Source organism: Anomaloglossus baeobatrachus, chromosome 11 (genome assembly GCF_048569485.1).
Source record: "Anomaloglossus baeobatrachus isolate aAnoBae1 chromosome 11, aAnoBae1.hap1, whole genome shotgun sequence".
NCBI classification, from domain to species: Eukaryota; Metazoa; Chordata; class Amphibia; order Anura; family Aromobatidae; genus Anomaloglossus; species Anomaloglossus baeobatrachus.
In genome coordinates, this window is record NC_134363.1 from 41,718,941 (window position 1) to 41,744,158 (window position 25,218).

General features: G+C 47.1%; 1 protein-coding gene across 1 annotated transcript in view; it reads right to left on the bottom strand.

Moving 5' to 3' along the window:
• RRAS (RAS related) overlaps positions 1 to 25,218 on the bottom strand; it is a 50,104-nt gene that overhangs the window by 16,552 nt on the left and 8,334 nt on the right. Inside the window, exons 2-5 of the mRNA XM_075329416.1 lie at positions 10,422 to 10,509; positions 8,493 to 8,595; positions 6,869 to 6,977; positions 5,580 to 5,698 (exon numbers count right to left, since the gene is read on the bottom strand). Of these exons, the coding sequence (XP_075185531.1) occupies positions 5,580 to 5,698; positions 6,869 to 6,977; positions 8,493 to 8,595; positions 10,422 to 10,509 (419 nt within the window). The remainder of the gene's footprint in view (positions 1 to 5,579; positions 5,699 to 6,868; positions 6,978 to 8,492; positions 8,596 to 10,421; positions 10,510 to 25,218) is intronic.

Genomic DNA, 25,218 nt, shown 5'->3' on the forward strand with positions numbered 1-25,218 from the left:
CACCTTGGTAATGAGATACCGTTTTTAGGCCATCAGCTAATATTACTCTTCACTAAGTGGCAGCATTGCTTTCTAATTACTGATAGATTTCAGCTGGTGTCAATGACTTTCCATACCACTCTCTCTCAAGTTATTCAATACTGTTATTATTACAAATTATTACATTTATGGGCATCTATGGTTTGATATATCTTTGCATGTGTGGATAGGATAGCTTGTTACTGACATCTGGTGAGAAATTCATGTCAATAGCACCCTTAGAAACATTTACTTAGAAAGAAGGGAATTTTGTTTACTTACCGTAAATTCCTTTTCTTCTAGCTCCAATTGGGAGACCTAGACAATTGGGTGTATAGCTTCTGCCTCCGGAGGCCACACAAAGTATTACACTTAAAAGTGTAAGGCCCCTCCCCCTCTGCCTATACACCCCCCGTACTGCTACGGGCTCATCAGTTTTGGTGCAAAAGCAAGAAGGAGGAAAAGTTATAAATTGGTTTAAAGTAAATCAATCCGAAGAAATTTCGGAGAACTGAACCCATTGAACATGAACAACATGTGTACACAAAGAACAACAGCCCGAAGGGAACAGGGGCGGGTGCTGGGTCTCCTAATTGGAGCTAGAAGAAAAGGAATTTACGGTAAGTAAACAAAATTCCCTTCTTTGTCGTTCCATTGGGAGACCCAGACAATTGGGACGTCCAAAAGCAGTCCCTGGGTGGATAAAGTAAAACCTCGAAATAGAGCCGTAAAACGGCCCCTTCCTACAGGTGGGCAACCGCCGACTGAAGGACTTGTCTACCTAGGCTGGCATCTGCCGAAGCATAGGTATGCACCTGATAGTGTTTCGTGAAAGTGTGCAGGCTCGACCAGGTAGCTGCCTGACACACCTGCTGAGCCGTAGCCTGGTGCCGCAAGGCCCAGGACGCACCCACGGCTCTGGTAGAATGGGCCCTTAGCCCTGAGGGAACCGGAAGCCCAGAAGATCGGTAGGCTTCGAGAATAGGTTCCTTGATCCACCGAGCCAGGGTTGATCTGGAAGCCTGTGACCCTTTACGCTGGCCAGCGACAAGGACAAAGAGTGCATCCGAGCGGCGCAGGGGCGCCGTACGAGAAATGTAGAGTCTGAGTGCTCTCACCAGATCTAACAAGTGCAAATCCTTTTCACATTGGTGAACTGGATGAGGACAAAAAGAGGGTAAGGAGATATCCTGATTGAGATGAAAGGGGGATACCACCTTAGGGAGAAATTCCGGAACCGGCCGCAGAACCACCTTGTCCTGGTGAAACACCAGGAAAGGGGCTTTGCATGACAGTGCAGCTAGCTCAGACACTCTCCGAAGTGATGTGACTGCTACTAGGAAGGCCACTTTCTGCGAAAGGCGTGAAAGAGAAATATCCCTCATTGGCTCGAAAGGTGGTTTCTGAAGAGCCATCAGCACCCTGTTCAGATCCCAGGGTTCTAACGGCCGCTTGTAAGGAGGGACGATGTGACAAACCCCCTGCAGGAACGTGCGGACCTGTGGAAGTCTGGCTAGGCGCTTCTGAAAGAACACAGAGAGCGCCGAGACTTGTCCCTTAAGGGAGCCGAGCGACAAACCTTTTTCCAATCCGGATTGAAGGAAGGAAAGGAAAGTGGGCAAGGCAAATGGCCAGGGAGAAAAACCCTGAGCAGAGCACCAAGATAAGAATATCCTCCAAGTCCTGTTGTAGATCTTGGCGGACGTTGGTTTCCTGGCCTGTCTCATAGTGGCAATGACGTCTTGAGATAACCCTGACGACGCTAGGATCCAGGACTCAATGGCCACACAGTCAGGTTGAGGGCCGCAGAATTCAGATGGAAAAACAGCCCTTGAGACAGCAAGTCTGGTCGGTCTGGTAGTGCCCACGGTTGGCCCACCGTGAGATGCCACAGATCCGGGTACCACGACCTCCTCGGCCAGTCTGGAGCGACGAGGATGGCGCGGCGGCAGTCGGACCTGATCTTGCGTAACACTCTGGGCAACAGTGCCAGAGGAGGAAACACATAAGGGAGTTGAAACTGCGACCAATCCTGAACTAAAGCGTCTGCCGCCAGAGCTCTGTGATCTTGAGACCGTGCCATGAATGTCGGGACCTTGTGGTTGTGCCGGGACGCCATTAGGTCGACGTCCGGCATCCCCCAGCGGCAACAGATCTCCTGAAACACGTCCGGGTGAAGGGACCATTCCCCTGCGTCCATGCCCTGGCGACTGAGAAAGTCTGCTTCCCAGTTTTCTACGCCCGGGATGTGAACTGCGGATATGGTGGAGGCTGTGGCTTCCACCCATAGCAGAATCCGCCGGACTTCCTGGAAGGCTTGCCGACTGCGTGTTCCGCCTTGGTGGTTGATGTATGCCACCGCTGTGGAGTTGTCCGACTGAATTCGGATCTGCTTGCCTTCCAGCCACTGCTGGAACGCTTTTAGGGCAAGATACACTGCCCTGATCTCCAGAACATTGATCTGAAGGGAGGACTCTGGCTGAGTCCAAGTACCCTGAGCTCTGTGGTGGAGAAAGACCGCTCCCCACCCTGACAGGCTCGCGTCCGTCATGACCACAGCCCAGGATGGGGGCAGGAAGGATTTCCCCTTCGACAGAGAAGTGGGAAGAAGCCACCACTGAAGGGAAGCCTTGGCTGCCCGAGACAGGGAGACGTTCCTGTCGAGGGACGTCGACTTCCTGTCCCATTTGCGGAGAATGTCCCATTGAAGTGGACGCAGATGAAACTGCGCAAAAGGAACTGCCTCCATTGCTGCTACCATCTTCCCTAGGAAGTGCATGAGGCGCCGCAAGGGGTGTGACTGGCCTTGAAGGAGAGATTGTACCCCTTTCTGTAGTGAACGCTGTTTGTCCAGCGGAAGCTTCACTATCGCTGAGAGGGTATGAAACTCCATGCCAAGATATGTCAGTGATTGGGCCGGTGTCAGATTTGACTTTGGAAAATTGATGATCCATCCGAAACTCTGGAGAGTCTCTAGAGCGATGCTCAGGCTGTGTTGGCATGCCATTTGAGAGGGTGCCTTGACAAGCAGATCGTCTAAGTAAGGGATCACCGAGTGTCCCTGAGAGTGCAGAACTGCTACTACTGTTGCCATGACCTTGGTGAAGACCCGTGGGGCTGTCGCCAAGCCGAAAGGCAGTGCCACGAACTGAAGGTGTTCGTCCCCTATGGCGAAACGCAGGAAGCGCTGATGCTCTGGAGCAATCGGTACTTTGGGGAGGCCGAAAGTCATGAGGAGGCCGCTTTGGGAGCGGTTCCCCCGGCGGTCTTTTTAGGACGTGACTTAGACCGCCATGAATCGGAGTTCCTCTGATCCTTCTGAGGCCTTTTGGACAAGGAGAATTGAGACCTGCCCGCGGACCGAAAGGACCGAAACCTCGATTGTACCTTCCGTGGTTGAGGTCTGTTTGGTTTGGACTGGGGTAAGGATGAGTCCTTTCCCTTGGATTGTTTAATGATTTCATCCAATCGCTCACCAAACAGACGGTCGCCAGAAAATGGCAAACCGGTTAAGAACTTTTTGGATGCAGAGTCTGCCTTCCATTCACGTAGCCACATGGCCCTGCGGACTGCCACCGAATTGGCGGATGCTACCGCCGTACGGCTCGCAGAGTCCAGGACTGCATTAATGGCGTAGGACGCAAACGCCGACGCCTGAGAGGTTAAGGACACCACTTGCGGAGCAGACGTACGTGTGACTGCATTAATCTGCGCATGACAAGCTGAGATAGCTTGGAGTGCCCATACGGCTGCGAATGCTGGAGCAAAAGACGCGCCGATAGCTTCATAGATGGATTTCAACCAGAGCTCCATCTGTCTGTCAGTGGCATCTTTGAGTGAAGCCCCATCTTCCACTGCAACTATGGATCTAGCCGCCAGTCTGGAGACTGGAGGATCCACCTTGGGACACTGAGCCCAGCCCTTGACAACGTCAGGGGGGAAGGGATAACGTGTATCCTTAAGGCGCTTGGAAAAACGCTTATCTGGACAAGCATGGTGTTTCTGGATTGCCTCTCTGAAGTCAGAGTGATCCAGAAACATACTCAATGTACGCTTGGGAAACCTGAAATGGAATTTCTCCTGCTGAGAAGCTGACTCCTCCACTGGAGGAGCTGGTGGAGAAAAATCCAACACCTGATTGATGGTCGCTATAAGGTCATTCACTATGGCGTCACCTTCAAGTGTATCTAGGTTGAGAGCGGCATCAGGATCAGAATCCTGATCAGCTACCTCCGCTTCATCATCCAGAGAGTCCTCCTAGTATCTTAGCAGACCATTTATCCATACTCTCAGACAGTTTGTCAGCAAATACTGCAAACTCCGTCCCTGTCACCTGGACAGTGGTAGCAGGTGGTTCCACCTGGGCCACCAGTAGCAGAGGCTCCGGCTGAGTAAGTGCCACAGGGGCCGAGCATTGCACACAATGAGGATCGGTGGAACCTGCCGGTAGTATAGCCGCACATGAGGTACAGGTTGCAAAGTAAGCCTGTGCTTTGGCACCCTTGCTTTTTGCGGACGACATGCTGTTGTCTCGTCTGAGTACAATCCAGGAGGGTATATAGCCAAAAATCAACAGTGCGACCGTACAGTGTAAATGTATAGCATATAAGCATATATATATATATGTACACTTCGGCACTCAGTGGGGCCAGCACCCAGGTGCTGCTTACCGACCGCTCAAAGCGGTTGTGTGATCACCAGAATCCCTGCCTGGGCCTCCCAGAGCCGTGTTGTCTCTCCTCTCCAGTGTCAGAAGTGCTGACAGGAATGGCTGCCGGCGTTCTGTGGGGAGGAGGGGGCCGTGGGCGTGCCCTAGAAAGTGCGGGAATCTGATGCCCCACTGTGCTGAGTGAGGGGGGAGGAGGATACAGAGTATGCTCCAGCCCTCAGCGCTGACGTCCTGTGCAGCGTCCCGCCCTTCCCCTGACTGGCAGGCCTGGGGGCGGGAATATGCGATACTAGGCCGCAAAAGCCGGGGACTAAAGTTATAAGCGCGGCCGGCAAATAAGCGCGGCCAGCGCGGTAGTCCCCGGCGCACTAACACACCCAGCAGTGCTGCAGTGTGTATGGCACAAGCGCTCCATGCGCGGTCCCCCAGGGGGACACAGAGTACCTCACAGTAGCAGGGCCTTGTCCCTGACGATACCCGGCTCCTGTCCAGCAGATTCCCCAGGGGCTGCGGAGGGAGCACGGTCTCAGTGCCTGGAGACCGATTAGGATCCCACTTCACCCAGAGCCCATTAAGGGATGGGGAAGGAAAACAGCATGTGGCTCCTGCCTGTGTACCCGCAATGGGTACCTCAACCTTAACAACACCGCCGACCAGAGTGGGGTGAGAAGGGAGCATGCCGGGGGCCCTGTTATGGCCCTCTTTTCTTCCATCCGACCTAGTCAGCAGCTGCTGCTGACCAAGATGTGGAGCTATGCGTGGATGTCAGCCTCCTTCGCACAAAGCATAAAAACTGAGGAGCCCGTGAGGCACGGGGGGGTGTATAGGCAGAAGGGGAGGGGCTTTACACTATATATAATTATATACACATACTAAGTCCCTACTGCATTACCTGATTGCCCTGACCAGTTCATGGAAGGATTCATCTACATGTAGCCGGATCTTGGCGGAGGCCTCCATATAGGGGATCCGATTCTCCCGTGCAAAGCTGAGCGCTTCCTCTTTGGTCACCTAATGACGGAAAATGAAAAGCAATTACAAGACATAACCTTCAAGAGGCATACAAGGAACCATGATTCAGATGGACTTCCTTGGCGTTAACCACTATATGTTATGATGAGAGGTGCAGGTTCCTTTTCGCACCTTACATAAGGCAGTTATATGGTAACGAACCAGCTGCTCATTCATTTCAATAGAGCGGAGCTGCTCAGGAACAGGTGTGGCACAGGTATAGTTTGAGATTTACAGGAGGAACTGGTATAATTATAGATTTACAGGAGGAACAACAGAGGAATTGGTATAGTTCCAGATTTACAGGAGGAACAACACTTCCAGATTTACAGGAGGAACAAGAGAGGAACTGATATAATTATGGATTTACAGGAGGAACAACAGAGGAACACTGGTATAGATATGGATTTACAGGAGGAACAACACAGGAACTGGTATAATTATAGATTTACAGGAGGAACAACAGAGGAATTGGTATAGTTCCAGATTTACAGGAGGAACAAGAGAGGAACTGGTATAGATATGGATTTACAGGAGGAACAGCAGAGGAACTGGTATAATTATAGATTCCCAGGAGGAACAACAGAAGAACTGGTATAGTTCTAGATGTACAGGAAGAACAACAGAGGAACTGGAATATTACAAAAGGAATAACACAGGAACTGGTATAACTATGGGTTTACAGGAGGAACAGAGGAACTAGTATAGTTATATTTTTCCAGAAGGAACAATAGAGGAACTGGTATAGTTATAGATTTACAGGAGGAACAAGAGAGGAACTGATAATTATGGATTTCCAGGAGGAACAACAGAAGAACTGGTATAGTTCTAGATGTACAGGAGGGACAACAGAGGAACTGGAATATTACAAAAGGAATAACACAGGAACTGGTATAACTATGGGTTTACAGGAGGAACAGAGGAACTAGTATAGTTACAGATTTCCAGGAGAACAATAGAGGAATTGGTATAGTTATAGATTTACAGGAGGCATAATAGAGGAACTGGTATAGTTATAGATTTCCAGGAGGAACAACAGAGGAATTGGAAACTACAGAGATCTAAGCATGGTCAATAAATGGGTCTAATGCATTTAATTAACCCTTTCTTGCTCGTCATAGTCTTCTCGAACACGAGGAGGAGAAAGCAAACGTTTTGCAGAGTTCTCACCTGTCTCTGAGAGTCCAGATCTGCCTTGTTGCCGACCAGGATCATGGGAAACTCATCTCGGTCCTTGACACGTAGGATCTGGGTGTGAAACTTGCTGATCTCATTGAAGCTGCGAGAGAAGAAGGGTGTCAGATGAATTATGCCAAAACCTTAACGTAATTCTACGCGGTCCCCATTTATATTAGGACAAAGTCTCTTTTTGTCAGACCGAGCTCGCTGACTGATTCTCAGTTAACTCATTCTGCAATGGACAGCACAGCACAAAGGGTATGAATGGCAAATGATGAATCCCAATTACAGTTCAGCTTCAAACCACATGGCAGGAGCGATCATGCGTGTGTTGTGTTACAATATGGACCTGTAATTGGATCATAAAAGCCGTAATGATGATAAAAATATAAAGCCGCCATCAGACGCATCCTCGTTCCTGTCTGCCATTCTGTTGTGCAAGGAATTATTGGCAGCGGACTGGAGCATAAAGACTTTCTCAAGCGTCCAGACGTCGTAGACGCCAAGTCTCATTTCCTCCCTGTAACACCAACTATCGATTATTAAGATGGGGGGAGGGGCGCAACTTAGAGACGTATAATGGGAAGAAAATACTCAGATCAGAAAGATAATATTTTCACTATTTACTGTAAGCAAGTACCATATACACTGGCATATGCCCCTTCATCTTATCCCCATCTGCCATGTGTGTTGCTGTCTCAGCTCCTGAGCCCGCTCCACGCACACAGATGTACAGGTAGGTCCATATGGGCCAAGGGGTAATTATATATTATAATATAAAATATATATATTATATATATATATATATATATATATATATATATATATATATATATATATATATATATATATATATATATATATATATATATATATATATATATATATATATATATATATATATATATATATATATATATATTACATAAATAACTTGCCGCCAGAGGTAAGGCGGGCTGCAATCACAAATGCTAAAGATAGTTAAGATGGACCGATTTTGGACCAGTAATGTGCGTATCGGTGCTCATTTACAAAATGATTGTTAAAGGAGTATTCCCATCTCCCAAAATGCTATCCCAATATGTAGTAGGTGTAGTAATAATATTATTATTATATTATTATAAGAATAATAATAGGCTTATTATTATTAATAATAATAAATAAAAATAGCAAATACCTTCAATTAGAAATGTAGTATAGTTCTCCTGATTAGCTATGTCATTTACCTCATGTGCAGGTCATTGCAGGAGCTTAGGTATCCATGGTTAAGGCCACACATATAGTCACAGTTAGTTACCAGTGGTCATATAACATTGGATACCCAAGTTCCTGCGATGCCCTGCACATGAGGTAAGAGACGTGGCTATATCAGGAGAATTATACTACATTTCACAGCTCTCCTGATTAGCTATGTGTCTTACCTTATTATGTGCAGGGCATTGCAGCTTCAGTAACCACGAGCAACTGTCCGTATTTGAGTGGTCATAACCATGGATAGCTAAGCTGCAATGCCTTGCACATGAGGTAAGTGACATAGCTAATCAGGAGAACTATACTACATTTGTAATTGGAGGTATTTGCTAATAAAACAAATTCTGCAATTTCAACAATTTACCTTCCTCGGTCATTAATAGCAAAAATCAGCAGGAACCCTTCTCCTGTCCGCATGTACTGCTCTCTCATCGCCCCAAACTCCTCTTGTCCGGCCGTGTCCAGAACTAAAAGGAGGATAGGGGGGGAGGGGGGGGGGGAGGAAAAAACAAAAAAGCCATAAGGTTTAGCGGGAACATTTATTCTTTAAACATATCAAGTTTTAAAGGGTTTTAGAAACTTTGTGCTCTGCTTCCTCCCGCGAGCGCCTCAGCTTCTTCCGAGACGGCTCAGCTTCCACAGTGCCTCCGCGTTTCCGAGCGGTTCAGCTTCCAGAGTGCCTCCGTGCTTCCGAGCGGCTCAGATTCCTCCCGCAAGCGGCTCAGCTTCTACAGAGCGGCTCAGCTTCTACAGAGCGGCTCAGCGTTTGAGCGGCTCAGCTTCTTCCGAGCGGCTCAGCTTCTACAGTGCCTCCACGTTTCGAGGCGGCTCAGCTTCTGCGAGGCGGCTCAGCTTCTACAGTGCCTCCACGTTTCGAGGCGGCTCAGCTTCTGCGAGGCGGCTCAGCTTCTGCGAGGCGGCTCAGCTTCTGCGAGGCGGCTCAGCTTCTGCGAGGCGGCTCAGCTTCTGCGAGGCGGCTCAGCTTCTGCGAGGCGGCTCAGCTTCTGCGAGGCGGCTCAGCTTCTGCGAGGCGGCTCAGCTTTTTCCATAGCAGTCAGAGCTGGGTACAGTTAAACTGATCCCATCTCTAGGATGGGAAGAACCCTTTAAGAGAGGTGCACAATCAGAATACGCCTTGTGTGATGTAAAGAGTCCCTACATACCCCGACCACTCGTCATGAAGGACCAGGATATAGTGTAGGAGGCGATGCGGAGTGATTTACGGCCATCGCTCTTTACGAGAAGCCAGAAACAGAGCCTCCACCTTGTTCTCTCCCCTCAGGTTGGGAATTTCTCATTTATCTGAATTCCTTACGTCTTTATTTGCAGAGCTCACCGTGTCACATTCCAGACATTCCCGCGGAGATCCCTCCGGGTCCCTCCAGTTTCCTTACACCCTGGAGGCTGCAACTTTTTTTTTTTTTTTTTTTACCCTCTGCAAATTCTTCTACCTCCAGCAATGCAAAAAAAAAATAAAAAAAAATAATATAGCCTGACCGTCCAGGTCATGGACACATGCCCATCCGGCAGCCTCAGACCTGTGCACCATGGGAGTAGTAGTTGCAAGTAGCGTCAGGCGGTTTAGCCTTTTTCTGTACTGACGATCATATATCCCGAGCGGTGCCATAAGGGGCCTTTGCCTTTTATCCTGCAAACCAGTGATGCTTTGACATGTCAGGGGTGAGCGACCTTTGGCTCTCCAGCTGTTGCGAAACTACAACTCACAGCATTTCCTGACAGCCACAAGCTGTTGGGGTTGTAGTTTCACCGCAGGTCGCTCACCCCTGACATGTGAATATCACTTTCGCTGGACAAGAGGAAAAAGAAAAAAAAAAAAAAAAAAAAAAAAACCACTTCGCTTCACTCACCCTCACCAGGTCCAGCACACAGAGTCTCCTCGTCTGCTCCCGATGTCCGTTATTGTCTGCAGCCAATCACGGAGCTAAGTGGATTTGTACAAGTTGACAGCGCAAATCACTCCATTGAACGATTTGCTGTAGCGGTGTCAATGTACAGTCAGGGCTGCAGACAATAACACTGCGAGCAGCGGTGGAGATTCAGCACCGTACCAGGGGAGGGTGACTAAAGCCCTTTTTTTTTTTTTAAACAAAATCAGAAAAAAAAAAAACCTCCTTTATCTACAATAAAAGGATAGAACATGGAACAACCCTACATTACGCACCAGATGGCTTCATACAGCATGCACACAGCCATGTCACAACTGAAATAAACATGCAAGATTCCCAAATGTGCCCCCCCCCCTCTAAAAAATAAATGGCCGCCGTGCACTTACTGTCCAGCCGGGTCTGCTTTCCATCAATGTTACATATCTTCGTATAGGAATCCTCAATAGTCGGATCATAGTCAGAAACGAAGTAAGACTGGAAGAAAGGTAAGGAGGGGGAAAAAAAAATGGTTAAAATGTTTGAAGACATTGCAATCAGTGTCTATATAGATAAAGGATGTTCTACTGATCTGTTCTGTGTGCACATGCATGTATATAATAAGTATGTATATATGCATGCATGTAGCAGATGTGTGCCTATGCATAGCAGGGGTATTTGTGTATGTTTGTAGCAGAGGTGTGCAGTGTGTGCGCAGTAGAGGTATGCACATGAATGTATAATGTGTCATTTATAATGTTTGTGTGCCTGTTGGGCCTCAGATTGGGCTCCCCCTCCCACCAACAGATTCCCAGGTGCAATGACTTCCTATTTGTCCTCTACAAGTACACGCAGCAGAGGTGTGCGCGCCCGCAGCAGAGGTGTGCGCGCCCGCAGCAGAGGTGTGCGCGCCCGCAGCAGAGGTGTGCGCGCCCGCAGCAGAGGTGTGCGCGCCCGCAGCAGAGGTGTGCGCGCCCGCAGCAGAGGTGTGCGCGCCCGCAGCAGAGGTGTGCGCGCCCGCAGCAAAGGTGTGCGCGCCCGCAGCAAAGGTGTGCGCGCCCGCAGCAAAGGTGTGCGCGCCCGCAGCAAAGGTGTGCGCGCCCGCAGCAAAGGTGTGCGCGCCCGCAGCAAAGGTGTGCGCGCCCGCAGCAAAGGTGTGCGCGCCCGCAGCAAAGGTGTGCGCCTGTTCTCCTCTGGTCTTTATAATTTGGCATAATGGTGTGATATGTCTGATCATAAATGGGGTTATCTGCAGAGGTGGACTATAGGGGGATGAATAAACAAAAGGTGTGTATTCATCCCCTATAGTACACATCTGCCGATAACCCCATTAATGATCAGACATGTCACACCATTCAGTCCAACCATAATGACTAGGAGAATCCTGCCTAGTCTATTATGAAGCTAACTAACGTAGCTGTTGCCACAGTTTCCGCTGACAGATCTGCAGCATTTCACACAATTTGACTCTCAATATGACTTATTGACCCTCTTCATTTAGGAGGAAATAAAACTTGAGACGGAGTATCTCCCCCCTAGGAACCTATTTTATGGAGGAGACTGCTCGCCCAGACAGCAGCAAACAACGTCCTGAGCGGGGGTAATTAACCTCAGACTTTGTTCAGATGGTGACCGCAGTAAACAGAAGTCACAGTCACGTGTAGCCGGTCGTATCAGTGCGGCCCGGAGCAGCCCCACTGCTAAACACACAGCTCGATAACATGGGAGGACTGCCAGCATAACACTCCTTGGGCCGAGAAAAACACTGACGTGGCAGAGAGTACGGCCACTGGGGGTAATTATTGTCCAGGCTGCGTGAAACCTATCCACAGCCTGTGTATGTTAACGTGTTTCATCCACCTAAATCGTGTGGGGTCGAGCTGAGATACAAAGAAAAAAAAAAAACATGGAGAGCTGTGACGCTGGTCCTCGAAGAACTCAGGGACATGTTTCTGTTTTGTTGCACAACCGTTTAAGTGCAGAGGTTTGTCCATTTGAGTGAGACCATCTTCCGCGTGCCCCGGACTCATACTTTTGAGTTCTTCTGAGTTAGGGTGGTAGAACACATCATGGACCGGCCTTGACAAGACCCGGCCTTGACAAGACCCGGCCTTGACAAGACCCGGCCTTGACAAGACCCGGCCTTGACAAGACCCGGCCTTGACAAGACCCGGCCTTGACAAGACCCGGCCTTGACAAGACCCGGCCTTGACAAGACCCGGCCTGACTGAACTCAACAGCCTGAAACGTACACAAGCCGTGGAAATTAGGTATGAGAAACATTGAAACGGCGATAAAGCCCATTAGGAGGAGACTACATGCCGATGCTCAAACAGGTCAAGCAATGCCCCCAATAGACGAGAAGAAGAGTCAGTCGGAAGGTAACTGGATTACTCATGGGTCGGCCATTAAAATCGTTATGGCCATAGAATGATTATATAAAACGTGTCACTTCTTTGAAGCAGATCTTGAAGGAAACCTTTCCAAAACAAAGCATGTCCAATCATAACAAAAAACAACAAAACACTCCTTTAAAAAAAAAAAAAAAAAAACCCCCTCAAGAAGAAACTTTTGTGAAGCGGTTTCAACCAGAAACCTCAACGTTTTTGACAGCCCACCAAAAAGCTTTGGGCACAGAGTCTTTGAGTAGGTCTATGTGACATCTTTTCCAAGTGGAAACCACCTGAAAAATCTCATAAAAAGACTGAAGAGACGCAATACTATGTAACGACGATTCGTTGTTCACATGTTCAGGCTTTCGAGAGTATATAACCACTTCAGGTTTCTAAAAACGCCAATGGTTAAAAGAAATGATCCGACCATTGTTACAGCAATTTCCACTTGGAAGATGCTCGGTACTTGTCGATGGGAAGGCTAGAAGACGTTCAGATGTTTTAGGTTTTTTAAGCATTTTTTCCATTATTTTTGCTTAAAAAAAACACAAAAACAAAACACAGTTGTGGTTTCTTAGTTATTGCATGAAGTGAAAAAAAAAGAAAACTGAAAAAGACAATCCCAAAAACTGTGTGTAAACCTTCAAATTATAAAAAAATTACAGCAGCCAAAAATGGTTAGTAAAAACGCTCAAGAAAAACGGAATTTCCAGAAGTGTCTTTTGCTTGAAAACTTGGCAGAATTTAAAAGCTGCCGTATGCACACACCCTTAAGGTTAAGTTGTTGAGTTTTCAGAGAAGAAACTCTACATCACTGTCATATTGAAACTTGTGGTTTTTGAAGAATAGAAAAAAAAAACCAAAACACTCGATGTGCACATGTCGAAAGAACTTTTTCAAGGCTTCTACCCATCTCCAGCTATATATACACCTAACACAGGCCCGAAGACCGACCTCTATTGAAGAGTACAAAAAGTAGACTACACTATTCCTTACAAAAGGTATACAGTAAAAAAGTATAGTGTCAGAGTTTTACGATGGGCGTCTCTTGGCAACATTTCCCTATGACGCAGGCTCATATCGGGGGATCCTCCTGACGTATATCTTCACAAATGTCCAATTTTTCTTTTCTCAACCTAACATGCATGTACACAATTATTTCACGGAAGCCATAAAAAGTCCTAGGTAGCTGCAAAGAGTCAACAGCTTTATGTCCTCTACAAGTCACACATCCTGCTATTTGTACAGGCCATAAATCACACCATCTGGAAATAGGCCGCCGATGGACCGTGAAATGCCAACCCCGCAGGTCAAGTTTCCGGATACGTCCTCTTCGCCAGTCGGGCTCAGTTTTCTGGAGCTGCAGAAATGGAAGGAAGCGGTGGGCCACCCGCAGACCGGGAAACCCGTGGGCCACCCGCAGACCGGGAAACCCGTGGGCCACCCGCAGACCGGGAAACCCGTGGGCCACCCGCAGACCGGGAAACCCGTGGGCCACCCGCAGACCGGGAAACCCGTGGGCCACCCGCAGACCGGGAAACCCGTGGGCCACCCGCAGACCGGGAAACCCGTGGGCCACCCGCAGACCGGGAAACCCGTGGGCCACCCGCAGACCGGGAAACCCGTGGGCCACCCGCAGACCGGGAAACCCGTGGGCCACCCGCAGCCGGAGAAGCGGGTGGGTGGTGACACAGAACATGGGAGGGTGAGGGGCCAGGCATATCCATGTATTTTTCTTGGAAGAGAGGACTGGACATTGGAAAACATCATAAACATGGTGCCGGAAACCCTTAACCCCTTTACGACCGCCGATACGCCTTTTAACGGCGGTAAATAAGGGTACTTTTTCCGATCCGCCGCTTTTTAACGGCGGTCGGAAAAAAGGGTCTAGCGCCCCCCAGAGTCAGAAAATTTCCGGGGTCTCAGCTGCCGGGGGTAGCTGAGACCCTGGAGATCATGATTCGGGCCGGTTTTTCCGGTCCCCGCTCACCTGATGACCGGTATACACCGTATACCGATCATCAAGTTATAGTAAATGACCGCGCCGGTAAAAAATGATTTATCTCCCATCTGGCATGTTCAAACATGCCAGATGGGAGATAAATCTTTTTCCCGGTTCCCTCCGGTCCCCCGGTGTCCCCAAAGTGCCCCCCCCGACCCCCAACCCCCTCCCGAAAATCCAAGATGGCCGCGCGCACCGGCGATCACAGCAGCGCGCCGGCCGCATTTCCACTGTTCCTATGGTTTCTGTCGCATGTGCCATCACACATGCGACAGAAACCTGCTCCCTAGGCCCTGCCGGGATCCCCCCTACCCTCCCCCTGGTGTCCCCCGGTGTCATACATACCGGAGTGATGATCCCCCGCGGCCCCCTCCTCCTTCTCTGCAGACTCCGGTCACATGTGCCGAGCAGATGACAGCTTCCTGTGTTCAGGACGCTGGCTGCTGCACAGAGTCTGCAGCTGTGACCCGGGGAGAGTGGGTGCAGATTCTTTGCACCCACTCTCCTCAAATGGAGGGTCTGCCCTCCTAGAAAATGGGGGATACGTTCCCTGAACGTGTCCCCCATATTCTAGAAGGTCCAGAGGCGACGTGGGACATCCAAATGGATAATTGTGGATTTTTTTTTTTTCTTTTCAATAAATTGGTCAATCAGGGAATGTTTGGGGGAGTGTTTTTTCAAATAAATTTTTTTTTGTTGTCAATTTTTTTTTTATTACTGTCAATTAGTTATGTCGGGTATCTGATAGACGCCGTGACATAACTAATTGCTGGGCTTGATGCCAGGTGACATTACACACCTGGTATCAACCCCATTCATTACCCCGTTAGCCAACGCACCAGGGCGCGGGATGAGCTGGGGCGAAGCGCCAGAATTGGCGCATCTAATGGATGCGCCACTTCTGGGGCGGCTGCGGCCTGCTATTTTTAGGCTGGGAAGAGTCCAATAACCGTGGCTCTTCCCATCCTGAGAATACCAGACCCCAGCTGTCAGCTTCACCTTGGCTGGTGATCTAATTTGGGGGGACCCCACGTTTGTTTTTTTTTTTTAATTATTTATTTATAAATAATTAAAAAAAAAAAAAACAGCTTGGGGAGCCCTCCAAATTGATCACCAGACAAGGTGAAGCTGTCAGCTGTGGTTTGCAGGCTACAGCTGTCTGCTTTACCCTAGCTGGCTATCAAAAATAGGGGGGACCCCACGTCATTTATTTTAATTATTTTTTTTTTTTTTGGGCTAAATACAAGGCTAGGCATCCTTTAGTGTCACATGAAAGGCACTAAAGGGCGCCAGCTTAGAATATGCAGGGGGGTGGGACGTTATATATGTTTGACATCTATCCATTCATCCATTGTAGCATTTTACGCTGTGTGCCCACAATCAGGGTTTGCAACATTTTGGGCGCAGAGTGTTTTCCCTGCGTCCATAACGCTGCGTTGTGCAGTAGAAGCACAGTGGCAGGATTTTTAGAAATCCCGTGCCCACTGTGTTTCTTTTCTCCGCAGCATAAATCGACCTGTGGCGCAGCTTCCCGAGCCTCAGGATGTCAATTTATGCTGCGGAGATGAGTGTTCTTTGCAGGTAGAATAGAACTAAAGTCCACAGCAGCCTGAACCCAAATCGTGGGCATGGGCAGCTGCGTTCTCCCGTGGACAACACTCACATTTCTGCAGGAGGCTGACACTGGGTACTAGACGCCGTGTCGCTGGATCATGGCCACATAGCCTAAAGGCTACTTTACACGCTGCGATATCGGTCCCGATATCGCTAGCGTGGGTACCCGCCCCCATCTGTTGTGCGACACGGGCAATCGCTGCCCATGCCGCACAACATCGCGCACATGCGTCACACATACTTACCTGCCCGGCGACGTCGCTGTGACCGGCAAACCGCCTCCTTTCTAAGGGGGCGGTCCGTGTGGCGTCACAGTGACGTCACTGAGCGGCCGCCCAATAGAAGCGGAGGGGCGGAGATGAGTGGCCGGAACATCCCGCCCACCTCCTTCCTTCCTCATAGCGGCCGGGAGGCAGGTAAGGGGAGCTTCCTCGTTCCTGCGGCGTCACACATAGCGATGTGTGCTGCCGCAGGAGGGACGAACTACATCGTTACTGCTGCAGTAACGATAATCGAGAATGGACCCCCATGTCACCGATGAGCGATTTTGCACGTTTTTGCAACGATGCAAAATCGCTCATCGGTGTCACACGCAGCAACATCGCTAATGCGGCCGGATGTGCGTCACCAATTCCGTGACCCTAACGACTCCGCATTAGCGATGTCGCAGCGTGTAAAGCCCCCTTAACAGTGAGAAATTTTTTGCTACAGCAACAGTTTTGTGAAGTACCTGTGGATTCAAAATGTTTACTATACTCCTGAATAAAATCCTTGAGGGGTCCAGTTTCCAAAATGAGGTCACTTGTGGGGGGTTTCTGATGTATAGGTGCCCAAGGGGCCCTGCTAATGTGACATGGTGCGCGCAATTTACTTCAACTTTTCCAAAATTCAAATGGTGCTCCTTCCATTCCAAGCCCTCCCATTTATCCAAACAAAGGTTTTTGGCCACATGTGTGGTATCCCTGCGCTCACAAGAAATTAGATAACAACCTGTGGGGTACACGTTTTGTTGTTGCCTCTTGAAAAAGTGAAAAATGTGTCGCTAAATCAACATTTTTGTGAAAAAAATGAAAATTTCAATATGGCAACCTAAGCTTATCAAATTCTGTGAAGTATTCGTGTATTCAAAATGCTCAATATACACCTAGATTAAAGCCTTGAGGGGTCTTATTTCCAGAATGGGGTCACTTGTGGGGGACCTCCACTGCTTAGGCACCTCAGGGGTTCTCCTAATGCAACATGGCGTCCGCTATTGATTCCAGCCAATTTTGCAGTCAAATTGCACTCCTTCTCTTCTGAGCCCTGTAGTGTGCCCAAACAGTTGATTTCCACCACATACAAGATATCAACAAACTCAGGAGAAATTGCGCAATAAATTTCATGGTGATTTTTTTCCTGTTACCCTTGTGAAAAAAAAAGCTACCTGGTTGAAGTAACAATTTTGTGGTAAAATTTTATTTTTTTATTTTCATGGCTCAACGTTATAAACTTCTGTAAAGCACCTGGGGGTTCAGGGTACTCACCAAACATCAAGATAAATTCCTTGAGGGGCCTCGTTTCCAATATGGGGTCACTTGTGGTGTTTTTTTGCTGTTTACGTACCTTAGGGGTCCTCCAAATGCGACATGGTGCCCGCAATCTTTTTCAGCCAAATTTCCTTTCCAAAATTCAAATATTGCTCCTTCCGTTCCAAGCCCTCCCATTTCTCCAAACAAAGGTTTCAGACCACATGTGAGGTATCACCGCGCTCATAAAAAAGTGGGTAACAAACATTGGGGTCACATTTTTGGAATTACCTCTTGAAAAAGTGAAAAAATTGATGCTAAAGCAACATTTTTGAGAAAAAAATGAAAATTTTCAATGTGACAACGTAACGTTATCAAAATCTGTGAAGTACCTGTGTATCCAAAATGCTCACTATACCCCTAGATAGAAGCCTTAAGGGGTCTAGTTTCCAAAATGGTGTCACTTGTAAGGGGTTTCTGCTGTTTAGGTACCTTGGCGGACATGTAAATGCAACATGGTGCCCGCAATCTATTTCAGCCAAATTTGCTTTCCAAAATTCAAATATTGCTCCTTCTGTTCCGAGCCCTCCCATTTGTCCAAACAAAGGTTTCTGACCACATGTGGGGTATTGGCGCGTTCATAAGAAAGTGGGTAACAAGTTTTGGGGTTCATTTTGTTGTGTTATTTCTTCTAAAAGTGAATAAATTTGGGGTAGAGCAACATTTTAGGTAAAATTTTATTTTTTGCTTTTTTTCATTCCACTTTGCTTTAGTTCCTGTGAAGCACCTGAAGGGTTAATAAACTTCTTGGATGTGGTTTTGAGTACTTTGAGGCGTGCTGTTTTGAGAATGGTGTCACTTTTAGGTATTTTCTGTCACTTAGGCCTCTCAAAGTCACTTCAAATGTGATGTGGTCCCTAAAAAAATGGTTTTGTGAATTTTGTTGAAAAAATGGGAAATTGCTGATGAACTTTGACCCCTTCTAACTTCCTAACCCCAAAACATTTTGTTTCAGAAATTGCGCTAATGTAAAGTAGACATGTGGGAAATGTTATTTATTAACTGTTTTGTGTGACATAACTCTCTGGGTTAAGGGCATAAAAATTAAAAGTTTGAAAATTGCAAAATTTTCAAAATTTTCATCAAATTTCCGATTTTTTCACAAATAAAAGCAAAAAATATCGTTCTAAATTTATAACTATCATGAAGTACAATATGTCACGAAAAAACAATGTCAGAATCACCGGGATCCGTTGAAGCGTTCCAGAGTTATGACCTCATAAAGTGACACTGGTCAGAATTGCAAAAAATGGCCTGGTCATTAAGTACAAAACTGGCTTCGTCCTAAAGGGGTTAAAATTGGTAACAAAAAAAAAAAAACAAAAAAAAAACATTTACAATTTCTCTCCCAGAAATAAGTTGTTCCTCCTTTTTAAATCCATATTTTTTACATACTACATTATTGGCAAAAAAAACCTAAATAAAGACGTTCCGCAACCCCACAGACGAGGACAAGTGACGGATCTCCGTTGACAAAGCCCTCTGTGTTCTCCTGGTCACCTGCCTCGTAGCATGGCTTCCGTGTCGCTCCGTTACAGGCGTGACTCACAACGAACACACGCTGCATTTATAGCGGGAGAGAAAAATATATATTCTATTCCCGAAACTCCACTTTCCCATCAAATAAAGAGAAGCCTTCCAAACAAGCAGCCGTGTGTGCGACCAGAAACCTTTTCCTCTCTATGGATGAATGCCGGCATTATATCACCCGGTGACGTTCGATGGCTGACGACTTTAGACTGTTCACAGATGTCCTAATAGTTCATTGTAAGGTAAAAATCACCTGTGCGCATTCAAGAGCAAAGCGCGAGAAGGAATTACAGGAACAACACACACAAAAGGAGAAAAACAAAACAAAAACATCCTCGACTATTCAGTTTCAGGGAAAACCTTCAGAGCTGCAATCAAAGTTCGCCAGCCAGTCTTGACATGGTACAAATTGATATGCAGTCCAATATCTGCAGCAGAGTTTGTTCCACAACGTTTAGTTGCCTAGTCCTGAAACACGTAGCATGAATCCGCAGCATTTCAGGACACCACCTCCCAAAAATTAACCCAAAATACAATCCTAAAATCCGAGAGACCACCTCAATATATATATTTTTTTTTATTGTAGTGCACAGGTTCTTTGAAGACGGGACCATGAACGGTTGCGTTGCTTTAGGTAATAGCAGGGTCAGATATCTTTGTCTGACACATAAGTTAGATTGTATCCTTCCTAAAATCACTAATTTAAGCATGCACGTAAGTGCTAATTACTATGTTCTTTACTAGTGGCTCCTCGGGGGCGTGTCTTTAGGCTGCTCTGCCTTTGGCCACACCCCCTAGGTTCCAACTATAAAAAATTAGCCCTAAATAAAAAGAATCGTATCTCTGGAACCAAATGGGGGATTTATAAAAAATAAAAACGTAATATTGGGGGGGGGGGGGGGGGGGGCAGTAGAAATAAGAGCAAAAACTGGTCACTTGACCTAGTGACTAGTCCTTTTTTTTACACCCACATTTTCTAAAAATGACTTTGCTGTTGAACACAGTTATCCATTGGCTGATCCATTGGCTGATCCACTGTTATCAGCCAAATTAGGATAGAGCAAGGCGGACTATCTTCACTAGGACACTCCATAGATTTTCCATGATTCAGGGTCACAATAATTGTGACCATAAAAATACTCATAAGAAGGTTTTCGTTGCAGCCAAATAACCAAAATATACAAAATCCAAGCCGTAGATTTGAAAAAAAAAAAAAAAAAAAAAAAAAGCTTTGCGCCTGCTGGAAAGTTTCATCCTTCATTTTTTTTTTTTTTAATTTCTCCAAGTCTGAGGCACCAAGAGCCGAGGGACAAAAATAGCTAAGGAAACAATATATTTGGCTGGTATGCGAGACTTTGGAAAGAAGAGCGACGTTCCTGAGGCTGCATACACGAATGGAGGCCTCAGCTGAACATGAAATCTACTTATACAGGAAAATACAAAGCGTATGACTGGTGCGCTTTCATCAAGGGGTAGCATAAGACTATACAAAAAAAAAAAAAAAAATATTATATATACACACTATATTATTATTTTTTATAAATATATATGTATATATATATATATATATATATATATATATATATATATATATATATATATATATATATATATATATATATATCAAACAGGGAGAGATCGGGAAGCAGCACTGTATGTGACTACCATTTACAGGGAGAGACAAGGATACAGTACTATCTGACCATACATTTGAAATGACTGCTTTATCTGAGCGTACATCATTTAGATGGAGAGACAAGGAGCTAGTACTATTTGTGCTTATATTATTTACAAGGTGAAACAAGAAGGTAATACTAATGAGCATACATCTATAGAGACATACGGAGGCAGTACTGAGCGTACATCATTTACAGAAAGACAGTAAAACCTGAGTATACAATGGCAGAAAGACAAGGAGGCAGTACTAACCGAGCAGTTATCGGAGCGAGGGAAGCGATACTGCTAGTGCCTACTATTATTTATGGGATGAGATAGGGAAATATGACTGTATCTAGCTAATTTATCAGGAGAGATTAGAAGGTAGTACTGCCTTTGCCTATATCATTTACAGGGAGAGCTTAAGGCTATGTGTCCACGGTAGAATGTACCTGCGGATTTTTCTGCATGAAAATCCGCGACTTTCGCGGCAAATCCGCACCTTTTTTTGCCACAGATTTTGATGCGGATTTTTTTTTTTTCCCCCCAATTCTATAGCCAAAATCCGCACCAAAATCCGCAACAATAATTGACATGCTGCAGATTTTTCCGGATCAAAATCCGCGGCAAATCCGCCACGGAAAAATCCGCAGCATGGACACAGCATTTCCAAAATGCCATTGAAATGGCTTGGAAGTGCCACTGCTGCAGATTTTCGGAAAATCCGCGGTAAATCCGCGGCAAAATCCGCAGCGTGGGCACATAAACCTATTAGGCTAAGTGCTTGCATCTACATTATGAACAGGAGGGAGATTAGGAAGTAGTACTGTCCCATCATTAATGTAAGACTAGAAGGTAGTACTGCCTGTGCCTACATCATTCATGAGAGAGACTAGGAAGAAGTACTGCCTGTGACTACAACATTTAGAGAAAAGACTAGGCGGTAGTACTGTCCATGCCCACATTTACAGGAAAGACTAGGGGACAGTATTGCATGTGCCTGTATAATTTACAGGAGAGACTAGGGAGTAGTACTGCCTGTCTCTACAACATTTAGGGAAGAAACCAGAAGGTAGTACTGCCTGTGCCTACAGCCTTTACAGGAGAGACTAGGGAGTAGTATTACCTGTACCTGCATAATTTACAGGAGAGAATAGGGAGTAGTACTGCCTGTGCCTACATCATTTACAGGAGACTAGGGAGTAGTACTGCCTGCGCGACAGCATTTATAGGAGAAACTAGGAGGTAGTACTGCCTATGCCTACATAAATTGCAGAGGCAGATTAGTAGGTAAAGCTATTTGATCCTAAAAACATTTGTAAATAAAAACACCCCATTACACTATGCACAGAGCTATTGCTCGCTTTATTGTTACACCACAGAAAGAAGGCCACGCCATTCAGGTACATAGAAAACGGTGGATTACAACAAAAGAAAAACTAATTTGCCGGAGCTTAAAAGTTTGAAAACCGGTAAAAGAAAGCTCCTTATGACATCAGGGGGTCTGTATTGTTTCCAGCCGTACATGGGTTTTATGTCGGAGAAGAGCAGACTATCGAGTTCTCACCATTTCCTGTTTATCAGACAAAGAAATGGTTTATTTTTACAGTCAATTGCGAGGAAGGCAGGAGACGAGAGCAGGTTCACCCCGTGCCTCCACCGTACACGCTCTTCCTCTTGGGACGACAGTTTATTATTTCTATTATTATCCGTTTTCAAACACAAATCAAATGACATCTATTGTTCCCAGTTATCAGCCATTTCAGGCTTGGAAGTGGATACCTATAAAGTTCGACAGTTACAAACAGAACAAAAAAACTACATAAAAAAAAAAACCTTAGAAAAGTTGGCAGATTTAGAGGCTTTTCCTAGAATGATTCAAGCGGGGGAACAATAGAAGCGTAATAAAACTTAATACATCCAAGTCCGTCTCAGCCTGAGCTAATAAATACCAGGCTGGCGTCTCCATTTTGTTTATGGCTACACTCATACCAGGTGCAATACCAAACACAGCCAGTAGACATGGGTGGCGCCGTTTCAGCATAAAGCGACCAGCTCTTTCTATTCTACACATGTAGTTGATATAAAATGTTCCGGCTATGTTCACACGGAGCGGATCCGCACCAAAATCCTCCCCAAAAAAACAAAAAACTCTTCTCATTCATTTCTACGGGAAATCCACTCTGCTGTTAAGTTTTTTTCGTCGCTTTTTTTACGCACCACCTCTTCTATATGTTCTTAGGCACTTTTTTACGCACCACCCCTTCTGTATGTTGTTGGGTTACCTACAGGCCAACCAGCTCCATTTTTGTCCCCAGTCGTACATACAAAAGGACGAGATGATTAAAAGGGATTTCACCTCATTTTTTTCCACTTCCTTTTCAGGAAAGAAATCATTTAAATCAGTTAACTATTTACGAAGAGATCTTAAAACCACTTGCTATGCCTCATAGTTCCCAAAATAGGATTTCTACCCCCACCCCACCCTTTCCCTTCCCTGAAGAGAGTAAAACTAGCTCTCAGTTTACAAAAGCGATTCTTATAAAATGGGAGGCGTATATCACTCATTTACTGTATATGTACATGTTTCTGGAGATCTGTGAGGTCAATTTATTGTGTTTCTTGTATAGCACCATCATAGGCCACAAAGCTTTACAGACATAAACACTGTGCCCATTGTGGCTCACAATCTAATGTTTCCCTCAGCGACACCAACTTACCTCAGAAGGCTCCCTCTGCGACACCAACTTACCTCAGGGGCTCCCTCTGCGACACCAACTTACCTCAGGGGCTCCCTCTGCGACACCAACTTACCTCAGGGGCTCCCTCTGCGACACCAACTTCCCTCAGAAGGCCCCCTCTGCGACACCAACTTCCCTCAGAAGGCCCCCTCTGCGACACCAACTTCCCTCAGAAGGCCCCCTCTGCGACACCAACTTCCCTCAGAAGGCCCCCTCTGCGACACCAACTTCCCTCAGAAGGCCCCCTCGACGACACCAACTTCCCTCAGAAGGCCCCCTCGACGACACCAACTTCCCTCAGAAGGCCCCCTCGACGACACCAACTTCCCTCAGAAGGCCCCCTCGACGACACCAACTTCCCTCAGAAGGCCCCCTCGACGACACCAACTTCCCTCAGAAGGCCCCCTCGACGACACCAACTTCCCTCAGAAGGCCCCCTCGACGACACCAACTTCCCTCAGAAGGCCCCCTCGACGACACCAACTTCCCTCAGAAGGCCCCTCGACGACACCAACTTCCCTCAGAAGGCCCCCTCGACGACACCAACTTCCCTCAGAAGGCCCCCTCGACGACACCAACTTCCCTCAGAAGGCCCCCTCGACGACACCAACTTCCCTCAGAAGGCCCCCTCGACGACACCAACTTCCCTCAGAAGGCTCCCTCGACGACACCAACTTCCCTCAGAAGGCTCCCTCGACGACACCAACTTCCCTCAGAAGGCTCCCTCGGCGACACCAACTTCCCTCAGAAGGCTCCCTCGGCGACACCAACTTCCCTCAGAAGGCTCCCTCGGCGACAACCAACTTCCCTCAGAAGGCTCCCTCGGCGACACCAACTTCCCTCAGAATGCTCACTCGGCGACACTAACTTACTTCGGAGATCTCACGCCGCCATACCAACTTACCTCAGAAGGCTCCCTCTGCGACACCAACTTACTTCATAGATCTCACGCCGCCATACCAACTTACCTCATATCTCACTCAGCTACACTAACCTACTTCATAGACCTCCATCCGCAACTTTATCTTGGATTTCCCTCCACGAATGTAACCTACCGCATAGATCTCATTCCGCAACACTGACTTACCTTTTAAATATCCCTCAGCGACACTAATTTACTTCATGCCAGGGCCCACCGGAGAATATAGCTCAGGGAGACACAGTTGCATAGAACCATGGATATACAATGGGCTGCTAATAAGTCTTTTAGTTTTACCCAGAAAGAAATGAGATAGGATGATTAAACTTTCCATTTATTCCACATACTCTCCACTGATGACAACACACTTCTTACATTGGAATTCCAAGTTCTGTAAGGCTAGTTTCACACTTGCGTTGAACGGCATCCGTTGCATTGCGTTGTGTGACGGATGCAACGGATGTGTTGCATATAGTGGCACAACGGATGCACCGGATCGCACAAAACAACGGAATCTGCTTTTTTTTTTTTTTTTTACAGTTTTACCAGCGGCAGACTATTGTGAACGATCAGCTGATCACCCGGCTGCCGGGTGATCAGCTGATCGCTCACAGCAGCCGGTCGCCGGGTAATCAGCTGATCGTTCGGGCGCCGAGAATGTGTGCGGGGGGCGGAGTGCAGGGTAGGTGGAGCCGAGCGGGGCCATGACGCTGAGAACAAGTGAGTGTGTGTGCACATGCGGAGTGCGGGAGGGGGGCGGAGCCCAGCGGGGAAGTGTCTGGCTCCC